Source organism: Fundulus heteroclitus, chromosome 3, assembly GCF_011125445.2.
Source record: "Fundulus heteroclitus isolate FHET01 chromosome 3, MU-UCD_Fhet_4.1, whole genome shotgun sequence".
Taxonomy (NCBI): domain Eukaryota; kingdom Metazoa; phylum Chordata; class Actinopteri; order Cyprinodontiformes; family Fundulidae; genus Fundulus; species Fundulus heteroclitus.
In genome coordinates, this window is record NC_046363.1 from 28,669,751 (window position 1) to 28,682,082 (window position 12,332).

At 39.0% G+C, this 12,332-nt stretch overlaps 1 protein-coding gene across 1 annotated transcript; it reads left to right on the plus strand.

Annotated features, from left to right (window-relative positions):
- Positions 1–166: 166 nt before the first annotated feature.
- On the plus strand, positions 167–12,279 carry tnfrsf1a (tumor necrosis factor receptor superfamily, member 1a). Its single transcript, XM_012870340.3, has 10 exons — positions 167–430; positions 5,460–5,549; positions 5,646–5,751; positions 5,852–5,977; positions 6,076–6,231; positions 6,331–6,409; positions 7,315–7,364; positions 9,126–9,301; positions 9,389–9,500; positions 9,612–12,279. Exons 2-10 carry the CDS (start codon positions 5,496–5,498, stop codon positions 9,908–9,910), a joined length of 1,158 nt encoding a protein of 385 aa, XP_012725794.2. The 5' UTR covers positions 167–430; positions 5,460–5,495; the 3' UTR covers positions 9,911–12,279.
- Positions 12,280–12,332: the final 53 nt, after the last annotated feature.

Here is a 12,332-nt window from a genome sequence, read left to right on the forward strand (position 1 = left end):
GATCCTTTTTTTGGGGGGGGGGGGGGGTCACTGACATTTGACATTTATATTTTCAGTCCATCATTTTCATGTTTTTTTTTATTTAATTTTTTTCATTTTTATCATGTGCAGTTATGCGACAGTCGCTGTGAAACTGCCGCGCAAGCTACGGCGCCTGTAGCCACCGCACAGACACGTTCGGGGTTGTTTTCTTGCCCCCGTGTGCCTTCTTGCCCAACTGTCTCACTATTCCTTGAAATGCGCTCGTGACGCAGCCACTTCCCGGTTAAACCCGCCTCCTCATCCTCGACCCGAGCTGCGGCGCCGAGAACCGCTCAGCGTTCAGGGCGAATAAAGCAGAAAAGGCATTTTTAATGAAAACCAAAGACCGATCTCTGGTTTGTGGCATGTCAGCGTTGAGGGACCCGTCGCCCTGAGTAAAGCTCCTCAGGTAAGTCGGGGTAAAATATTTCTGCACGTCTGTGGGAACATCAGATTCATCTCTGAAGGTGCAGTGGGCGTTGCGTGGTGCGCAAACCGAAACAAGAGGGGATTAAAGCTACAATTCGTGCGGATGTATATATTGGCAAGTTTTTTTTTTTGTTTATGTTGTGAGCTTTAATGTGCTAATCTAAAAAAAAAAAAAAAAAAATCAAGTTGTTTTGTTGTGATAAAAGTTTAAACCAGGGCAGAGTGCGATCTTGGAGTAGCGCCACAGGGAAGTGAACGCTGCCAAAATGTGGCGCAGCAGAAAGTGTCTGACAGTTGATCTCCACATTAAAACGTTTTATGTCTAGGGTCCGGAAACCAAACATTTTCAGTAGAAATCAGCATCAATAGCCTGCTACACCTGCGTGGTTAAACCTGTGAATGAGGTTCACTTTAAACCTTGTTTGGTTCTCTGACTTCCGAGGTAGTTTTATTGGGATAAGAAGCTTATTTGTCATTGCGCACTGTTGTCAGCATTACAGCCAAGTTGCATTGGTTCCCGGACTGAGAAATAAAACGATAAAAATAATAACAGAGTGGGCCTCAAGTAAAATATGTCATAGCTTATCAACAAGAAAATAGAAATATAAGAAAAATACAAGAAAATAAGTTGTAGGTCAGAAAAGAGATCAGTATTTGGAGTAAAATATAAATAATGCATATTGAATAGAAATTAACTGCACATAACCTCATCATATTGCACTTACTGGCGGGGATATTGTATACATTAGTGGGGGCATGCTCTGTGTATATTGTTTTGTTGTCCGATTAGCGATTTAAAAAAAACAACAACAAAAAAACACCTCAAATTAATCAAATACAACACCGTATTCAAGTGGTCATCAGTTTTTATTTGGTCTAAGTGCTCCCTCTGTTTCTAGAGAAAATAACAAAGACTTTGAATGGATTGAAGTGGTTCTTTGAGTAATCCCAGTTTATCGAGTAACAAGTTAATAGTAATAGGGAGTCAGCCAAGCATGTGTTTCACAGCAATTACCCTGAAATGACTAATTTGGGACCAAAAAACTTTGCAGTTCTTCTTAAGACTTTGCTGCACTTTATATTCGAGTACCAAATAACCAAGTGCTTAGAGTTGACTTAAAAAAAAAAAAAACTCTGCTGTGACCAAAACTTGGTTCATCATGTGTGCTCTGGTTATTTCAGGTCATAAAGGTTTAGCTCCTCATTGTAAAGCAAAACTGAGTTAACTGAAGTGATTTTTTTTGGGATTTGGGGATAAAACTTTAGCATCTTCATTCTGTATAAATCCATCTTAGTTGGTCCCGGTGGATGATGTTAACCTCTAGACCAGAAGTCACCAACCTTTTTGAAACTGAGAGCTACTTCATTGGTGTTGTGTCATACGAAGGGCTACCAGAGTTCACCTTAACTTTATGTAAAATAAACATATTTTTCATGCTTTGTTACAGACATTGTAATTTTTAAATCTATATAAATGCAAGTGTGATTAAACAGGAAGAGTAATGGAATCAAATAAAGTTTTAGATGCAGCTCACTGGTGGATTGTGACTTTTTAGAGCAGGCTCGTGGGCACCACATGTGGTCCTCGCGGGCTACTTGGTGCCTGCGGGAACCATGTTGGTGACCCCTGCCCTAGACCAAGTGGGGCAGAGACTAATGCTGGCTTCTACCATCTTAAAGAAGATGCTATTTTAAGAACCATTAACCCAAAACTCACTTTTTTATTGGATAATCAGTTCATCAATTCTGCCCCTTATCTGAGATCTGGTCGCAAGGTCCAGTAGGGAAACCCAGATGTTACTCTCCTCAGCGACACCCTCTAGCTTATTCTGTGGGATCCAAAGGTGTTCCCAGGAACAGAGGGCGGCTTTAGCGAGTTCTGGGTCTTCCCCAGGGTCTCCTCCCAGTGGGAGGTTCCCTGAAAACCACTGGAGGGCGGAACCCAGAGGGCATCTTGATCAGATATCCAAAACACCACATTAACAAACTCCTTTCGATGTGGAGAAGCAGAGGCTCTACTTTGAGCTCCCCCTCCCGGTTAACAGAGCTCCTCACCCGTAGCCTGGTCAGCCAGACTGCCTTACGCCGTATACACGGCATATCAGTCTGGTAAGGAGATGATAGAGCTCGATTTCAAAGGCGGGACTAACAGGGTCAGCGTCAACAGGTTAGCACTAGTCAGATAACTACAGATGTGATGCAAAAAGCTCTAAGCGATGTGCTGTTTTTTAATTTGTAGGCAGTGAAACATGTCATGCCGTCAAGCAAACTCTCCACTAAATGATTTTTGCTGCTTTTATCTAAAAAGTAACTCACATGTAGCTTCTTTCTTAATTTTCCAAGGCACAAAGCAACACAAATATCCGTATGCATCTTGACTATTATGGTTAGAGAAAAGCGCTGCTGCATTATGGGCAATTCTGCTGCTGAGAGTGACGAATCGTAAAGTCCCGCCTCCCACTCTGTGATTGGTCCGGTCTGTTTTAGGCTGGGGCATATGGAGCCTGGTCAGGCTACCTGACCCCGTCTCTACCGCCGTAATTCCACATCCTCCACTCCTGTACGCGTCTGTTCCTTTCCAGAACGCGACCGCAAGTCCGTGAAAAGCAAAGCATGCTACAGCCGCAGTTACGCCGTATAGCTCCACTCTGAAGTGTCTTGTAGCCTGAGGAAAGCATGTGCGAACATCGTCATTACAAGCAGAATGCAAATCTATGTAAAGATTACCACATTTCAAATCAAATGTTGAAACGGCAAATCTGCTTCCTCTTTTGGTGCAAAAAGAGTGTTTTGCATCCAGTGGTTACATTTTTATTGTGAATACAAAAAAAAAATTGGTTTACACCATTTAACTTTGACAAACCAGAAGTTGTTGCCGCTCTTTTTCCTGTTTGCCACGGTTGCAATAGTAGAGCATGGCCCTGCCGGGGCCCGACGGACCGGAAACCAACAGAAAATTGGGGTTGTTCCATAATTTGATGGTGAACAGTTGAGAGCAGGTCAGTGGATGGGGACTTTTGGATTAGTCCCAGAGAATGTGCAACCGTTGTCATTGATTAAGATTAGGGCTGGACGATATAGGGAAAAAAAGCATATCCAAAAAATAGAAGTCATATTGATCCATATCGATAATTATCAACAAATTCAAAACATATATTTTAAGTGCAGCCCTGGCCATTTTATGCTGTTGTTTAGCGACCTATTTTTAGACAAAGAACACACAAACACTGATATCAAACTCAAACCTTTATTCAACCAACTTTTTACCAAAACTGCAACTTTTTAAAAAAGAAAAAAAGAACGCGTTCTCTCTGAACTCTTTGAAGGGGGCGGGGCTTAGTTCCTGGGTCTGCGTTGTGATTGGTTGGGAGAATGTAACAACTGTAATATTAACCTACAAGGCTAGAATGCAAAAGGAAGGAGAACTGTTATTCTATAGAACTTTTTATTTACCTTTTTTTTCCTGTCATCGATGTATGTCTGTCGATCAATATATATTGTTGTTGAATTATCGTCCAGCCCTAATTAACATAATGCTATTTCACCAATGTTTACATTGTCCTGAATATTAAGATAAGATAAGAGATAAGATAAGATAGTCTTTATTGCTCTCACAATGGAGAAATTCACTCGTCACATCGGCTCATACAAGAAGGTGCAGAGTAGGGAAGGTGCATTCAGTTATATACAGTGAGTCTTCATATATACAATGGGTCAAAAAGAATACCAAAAAAATAAGAATACAAAAAAGGAAATAGGAATGTAAATGTCTCATTTACATTCTTAGTGTTCTATATCTATCTATCTATCTATATATATATATATATATATATATATATATATATATATATATATATATATATATATATATATATATATATATATATATATATATATATATATATATATATATATATACATATATCTATGCGCCTACATACATACGTACCTACTCGTATAAACGTGCATATACATTGTATACATTTGTACATACATACATACATACACCCAAACTAATACATATTAGTTTGGGTGACTAAAATACAAGTCCTGCTTCCTCTTGGATGAGTTCTTAGTTTCGGCTGTTGGGAACTCAAATGGGTTTTATGCTCAGAAAAGATGGCAAGAAAGTTATATCATCGGGTGAGATATTGATGGTTTGAAACATTTTATCAAATCTTCCCCTCAGGAATGCTGAACTATCCCTTAACTAACGGGAACATTTTTTAGTCTGACTATTTTCCCTAAGACCTGAAAATATTAGTAACATGTCAGCTGGTTATTGTAACTTAAATGTTTAAAACAAGATCTAAAAAAACGTAACCAAACCTAAGAGACCATAAAGTGGGTGATTTATGCTTTCCCAATGAGTCCCCCATCCCCCAGTTTAAATGCACAGTTACAGCATTGCGCTGATCATGTTATGTACAAGGAACGTAACATTAACTTGCCTGAGGTCGGGTAGCTTGTGACAGGTTAATATATTTTTATCTTTTATGTTACCTAACCTTAATTTTTTTTATAAGTATTCTCTTTCGGATCCAAGATGTCATTTTTAAAAAGAGACCTGTTTGATAAAACAAAACAAGAACAAAGAAAACAATAACATTTTTAAAACACAGTAGGCTAACAATTGAGGGAGTTAAAACATTCGACTGGATGAAATAGGCCGATAAAATATGACTGAAAAGCAGGAGCAAGCTGCATAAGAAGATTTCTGTCTTTTTAAAGAAATGTTCCCAGAGGAACAGTCAGTTAGGGGATGATTCAGGAGGCTTGATGGTCGCCAGATGTTTACCCACTTGGTATTCAAACGCAGATGAAAAAGCAACACAAATTAAAAGCAGTTCATGAGTTAAACACGAAACACATGGAGATGTGTTTACATACTTTTTTTTTTATTAATGTTCAACTGAAGATTTCCAGAGCAAACAGTTTTAATGATTAATTTAAAGCGCAACATGACAGTTTGCATTGTCGGTGTCATTTACCGGCTGTTTGTCTTTCAGGTGGTGTCAGATGGATTGAATTAAATCCAATGAATTATGGAGGGCATAGGAAAACAAGGAAGATGTCGTTTCACCTTACTGCTGCTTATGGTGAGAGCAGCTACAAGCGCATAAAATATAAGAAGTTGCACTCTTCTGGAAAATTCGGCATGATAATTTGTGCTTGTTATATGTTCTTTATTTTAGTTAATGAGCGTCCCCGTGTTGACGATACTACAGCTTGAAGAACAGCCATGTCGATCCGACGAGTATAAGACTGAAGAGGGAATATGTTGCATCAGATGCCATGCCGGTATTCTTTACAGTAGCACATAACCCACCATGATGAAAGCAAATACATAAAATAAAAAAATCCTAAAATGTGATTTGAGTTTTTTTTTTTTTTTTTTCAGGTTATAAGCTGGTAGAAAAATGCCATGCTGTCGGCCAGAGATCTAATTGCACAGAATGTAGTAAGGGTGAATTCTCCGACCAAATGAACTCCAGCCCCACCTGCAGAAGATGCAGGAAGTGCAAACGTAAAGCAACAATTGCTTTTTCTACCATAGTGTATGTGGAATAGCATTCAGCTTTGGTTCAATTGTCTCTTATTTTAATCTTGTGTGTCTTTCTACAGCAAAAAGGAATGAATATGAGTTCTCGGAGTGTAGCGGTAAACAAGACACTATTTGTCGATGTAAAGACGGCTACTATAAAGATAACATTGATTCCGAAACATACGAATGTAAGAAATGTAAAACATGTGGAATTAATGAGAACGAAGTAAAGCCATGTGAGTCTTAACCCCTTTTTTTTTGGATTCTATATTAAACTTGCTCTCATTTGATGGTCCATCTTTTAACCGTTTCAAATAAAAACTTGTGTTGCGCAGGCACACATGAAAGGAACACTGAGTGTGAATGTAAGGAGAACTACTACAGAGTGAGGGACAAGTGTGAACCCTGCACCAGGTGAGTTACCCGTGCTTCATGTGAGCACCCTTTGTTCACATCCTTCTGTCTGTGATGAGATTTTTTTTTGGTTGTTTTTCTTTTAACACGTTCGTTTGGGGAAGTCGATTTTGTAGAATTGAAACTTCCAACTCACGTCCGACTTTGTTCAACATTTCCATTTGTTGGCAATACAGGAGAAGTTATGACACACTGAAAGTTGCTCACTGGCATTTCTCAAGCCCTTACAAAAAGAGCTCAGTGTTAAAATAGTATTTCTGGTTAGTTAAAAAAAAAACAGACATCCATAGCAAAGTAATTTTTTATTTTGATTTATTTTTTTGGTTTTGGTAAATGGTTTGTACTTGTGTAGCGCTTTAACTAGTCTTGACGACCTCCAGAGCTTTACACTACAGTCTTAGTCATTCACCCATTCACACACGCATTCACACCCTCACAGTTTTGTACCTAATATTTGAATTCCAGTATCCTAAATTCAAGAAAAGATTTTTAAATATCATAATCTTAAAGATACTTGTCCCAGGTCTGTAAGCTCTACATTTAAGAACTGACTAATGTATTAAAAATATTCATGTGCTCTTAAAAAGCTATGTTTACGATCACTTTGGACCTTCTATGTTAATTATTAAATAAAACATTTGATGAAGATAAAGGGAATTTAAATCACTTTCAGGCAATTTAACTTTATTATGTCTACAGATCTTTGCATCATTTTCTATATCCAGCCTTATTTGCTCTAGATTAGTAGAGTTTGGTTTGGCATGAATTTGTCAAGTGTTGTCTTTGAAAGTGTACATGCAGAGCTGAGGTTATAAAAGCAAGTCAGCCTTTATGTTAATCACTTCCTCTAAAGATGTGCTACTTCCCCCCTCAGAGTTGTCAAACATCCCCTTTGTTCTTCACAGTTGTACTGCGGAGTGCGCACAATACTGTTCAACTCCTGTTCAGACAAAAGGTGAGCATCAACCAGGCCACTTCTTTCTCCACCAACAACAGGAACACAGTGATGTTTATGAGTAACACTGCTTCCCGACTTCACACAAAATCCCATTTTCTTCTGCTTTTTTGACTTCTGAGGCACAGTGACTTTTAAAGTTCAATAAAAAAAATCCCAAAAGGTGCACTTTTGGGAATAAGCAGTCTCCTTGAACTGTGAGTCCTTTGTAGTTAACTGCCCGCTGTCCTTTCTGAGCATTCTCAGAAAGGACAGCGGGCAGTTTTGTGGCGGCGGCACTTCTCTTTTCTAAAGTCGCAGCAGCAGCAAACCTGTGACAAACGCTGTCGCTACTCGCAGCGTTGTACAGTGCAATAACATCACTTGACCTTTTCTCATTTTGACACATGACAACCACAAACTTCACTGTGTTCTCTGGGATTTTATGTGATAGCGCAACACAAAATGGCACCTAAATGCATCTTCCTTCTTCTTTTCTCTGATACCTCTAAATAAAGCTAACTAGAACCATTTTCCTTTAAAAATAGCTGACTCATTTAAACAGTGTGTAGTTTAATCTCAGTATAAATGTAGCTGTAATGAGAAGGCTTCAAAGGGTTTGTTAGAGTACATCATGAGTGCTGAAACAGCATCGTGAAGGCGGAGGAGCACAGCAGACAGGTCATGGATAAAGTTGTGGAGAAGTTAAAGCAGACTTAGGTTTTAAAACAGTACCCCAAGATTGAGTGACTGATGGATTAATGTTAAATCCACTATCTGAAATGGAAAGAGTTTTCCACGACAGCCATCCTGCCAATCCACGGACATCCACCTGAACTGACAGACCTGGCCACATGTCTATTAATAAGAGCAGCAGCCGGTTGTAACTCTGGAGGAGCTGCAGAGAGTCACAGTTCAGGCGGGAGAATCTGTTAACATGACGACTCTGTCATGAACTCAACAAATCTGTCTTTTATAGAAGAAGGCTGTTGTTGAAAGAAGGCCATAAGAAGTCCTGTTTTCACTTTGCTGCAGCACAATTTCATTACAGAGGCTCTCCATCCAATCTGACTTGGCTTGGGCTATTTATCAAAGAAAAAATGAGCAAATATTAGTATTTTCTGGAAATGCAAAGCTGGTAGAGACCCACCCAAAAAGACGTGCAGCTGAAATTGGAAAGTGACTACACTACCAATGGAATAAGACTTTTGCACTTAAAATAGGAACAATTCATCTTCATCTTCTTATTTCCAGCGAAGGATACCTAATTAACTTATTTTAGGGGTAAAATACTTATTATATTGGTAATTAGTGTTATTTACCTGCTCAAATCAAGAAAAAATACAAGTTTTGCTTAACTTTTTAGTTTCCTTTTTCCGGTGTATAAAGTATTGACCCAGGGGTGTTTGACATAAATACACCTTTTAAGATTTGTATTTGTAAAATATGTTGAACTCTTATGTGTCATTTTTCTTTCACTTCAAAAGTTTCCCATTCTTTTTGTTGGTCTATCACATAAAATCGCAATAAAATGCTTTCAGATTTTTTGGCTGTAATGTGAGATAAGTGAAAATATTTTGCAGATATTAATACATCTGCAAGCCACTGTGTGCATATGAATGTAATGTTGTAATTATTTCTAAAACATGCATATTTACATAAAAAAAATCTAATTGTATATAGAAAGAACTTGATTAGAGGAATAATTTCAACAACACGGATACAACAATGTAAAAATACGTTTGTCGGTTTTTAACGACTAATCTCTGGTTCCTCACTAAGGTCCTGACCATCATCATCCACCAATCATAAATCTAATCGCTGGATCTGTGGCTGTGGTTTTTGTTGTGCTGGCGTTGGGTATTTCTATCACCTACATGGCCACAAAATCGTTTATCAAGAGAAAGCTGCAGCGTCAGTCCTCCTATCCACCCAGCCCGTCAAACGAAGATAGCAAGGTATGCTGATCTCACCGTGAGTGGCTACTTTGATCAGTTTGATGTGGATTTGTAGTTAGTAATTCTTGCTTTGCTCGTGTCTGCTAGGATTTTCTGGTCAGCATTAGAGAGGATTCAGGGGAAAACGGTCTGAGAACCGCTGTTGAAGCCCCTCTGGGTGAGCAGGAGTTATCCAAGCTGCCTGACTGCGTCCCGATGAGTAAGTCTATGACGGCATCTGCTGACTTCAACATATAAAATGCAGAAAAAACAACAACTGTGCTGACTCTTATTTCCCCTCCTATGCTCCTCTCCATCCCCCCTTGTGCAGTCCCTGACCTTATCTACGCGGTGCTGGATCTGGTTCCCGTGCATCAGGTGAAGCAGCTGGTGCGCTGTCTCGGCGTGACGGATATGGAGATCGAGCAAGCAGAGATGGACCACAGGTTCTGCCGGGAGGCTCACTACCAGATGCTGCGGGTGTGGGCCCAAAGGGGCTCGGGGGCAGTCGGAGTGGGACAGGGGGAAATGGTACGCCGGCCGCTTCTGGAGGAGCTCTTAGACAAACTGAGACAGATTCACCTGAGTCGGGCAGCCGAGGAACTGGAGACAAAGTATGCCATTCAGTGATGTAATCCCTGCCACCCTGCTTAAAAAAAAAAAAAGCTTATGAGACCAAGTATTGTTCACTTAGAGACATTCCAAAAGATGGATTGAAGTGGAAATGGTGCTAAATCCAAAGCAGCGTTTTTCCTTCACAAGACCTGCGAGACAGAAAGCTCTAGCTGCGATGCCCCGAACCATTCACTGTGACCAACAAGCAAAACGGCAGCAAAGAATCAAAGACTCCAAGAAAATGGGACAAACACAGCTTTATTAAGAACTCCTTTTAACGTGAATAGTTTTAGATTTGCAGAGTTGTCGATGAGAAGTGTAACACGAATTTAATGCAACTACTTTGTGAAGAAATAATTCACTATTGATAGCATTAGAAACAGCCAACCCCCGCTCAGGTAAAACTAACCCTCCATTTATCTCTGAAGTTGAAATTTGGACCTAATGACCTGGAAGTCGGTGATTTGGCTGCATGCTGCGACTGGGTCTACGCAAGCTCAAGATAAATTATTTCTGAGCATGAAGAAAAGTTCTGTTGTGCTATATGCTCATATTGAGTTGCCAAATGAGATACAAATAAATCCCTAAATACTGCGGCTATCACCAATCTTTATGCAAGACACAGAGATCTTTGCCATTTCAAGCCAGTCTTTACTGTTTTCTTGCAGATTTTTCTGAATTAGATTTCAAACGTCCGACTTTAAATGAATCGGAGGAAAAATAGATGTGTGGTTTCCTTGGCTTGTGGTAAGGCCTTAGAGGGCTTGTGGCACGAGAACTGTGGTTATCTTCTCATCTTCTGACTCAATTTTGCCACTTCAGACATAAATCGAGCACATTTTATTTAATTTTATATTTTAGATCACCACCTTAGGATCTCATTGTGACTTTTTTAACAGAAGCGAAACAATGTTTTAAAGTTTTGTTTGCAAACTGAAAGCATTTCCACAATAATCTCTGTGCGCACTAAAGTGTAAAAAATCTAAAAGGTAACTAGGTATTCTCAGCATTGGTGATTAACAGAGATGACTGATAATTAACGCCTTGTGTTTACATACTTTCTCAGCGACCACAGTGATGCTGCGATTCGGTTATTCCTTCAGTGTTAGCAATTTTGATTAATTAGAAAGTTATTGCATAAGAATTTATGTTATCCAATGTTTTACCTTTCAAGCTTCACTAATGAGTTTTCTGCCTGTGCACTGGTTGGACGATTCAGCTGGCTGAACCAGAAACTGCAAGATGACAAGGCAATATGTGTTTTTTTTTCTGAACAAAGGATTGTATTGCAAAAAATGTCTTTGAGTTTGCAAACATAACTTTAGCATTTAGATTTTATTTAGAGATGCACCAATCAGGCTTTTTTCGGCTAATGGCAATTTCTGGTTCGACTTGCCGTTTCAGATTCGTTTACTCCCCCAAGAATTTAAATACATAAAAGAGAAAAATATCTGCAGCAGCTGTTTTCGTTTTAGTTTTGAACCCAACAGAAAATGAATGCATTGCACGTTTGTCCTTGTTTACGCAGCAGCCTTAATGCTGATGGTTGATACATTTGTAGACTGATAATGTTGGAAATTCTTAGTTTTAATGCATTTCATATGTTGGGGAAAAATTGTCGATCCGATCTTTAAGCTATTGATTGGTGCATCTCTTATTTTACTATCAAACCTTTTGCTGGTTGCCTAGTCTAAAGTTAAAAATCAGAGACAACGTAAGAGTGTTTACTTATTTCAATGTCACTATAGTGTTGATCTTTTCATGTATAAGAGTTTTATATAGTAGATACATTTTATATCAAATATTTTGTAGTATATTTCATTTTTCACATAGCTTTATTTTTAAATTTTCAAAAGTTTAATAGATTGTAATCTCTGTGTCATTTTTACTATGGTTATCTAAGCTACTTTTTATAGTTATTTCTAGTCTTCACTATTGTAAATGGACTTAAAACACCCAGGAGGTCTTTTTAGTGTAAAATGTCAGATAAAATGGAAACTGTTTAACCAACACAATGGATTAAAGTGGTTAATATTTTCATAGCTGTTTCCTGTTATGCTGGAGAGGGAGGAGAAAAAACACGTCAGATCTGCTTTATTGGAAGCAGTGAAGTCGGGGAAGTGTTTTGTTCCTCCTCAGCATCGACCAGAACACGCTCTGCTGTCTTTTACAGGCGCTTCACCGCCTCAGTGGCATTCTTTAAAGCCCCAATCATACAAGCATTATTTGTGGCACGCCTTGTCTCAAGTCTGTTTCAGCTTCTGTATTCGTGCCAGCCGTGGAGAGGAGGTGCCGACTGAAGAAGTGTGACTCTAGATTCACTTTTATGCTGTTTGAAACTGGTTTTATCCTTCGAGTTTTGAATAAAGGCGTTGTGAATCTTCTGCATGTCTGAGTTGTGGTTTAAACTTATCGGAGAGTGCGTGTGGCGAGAGGG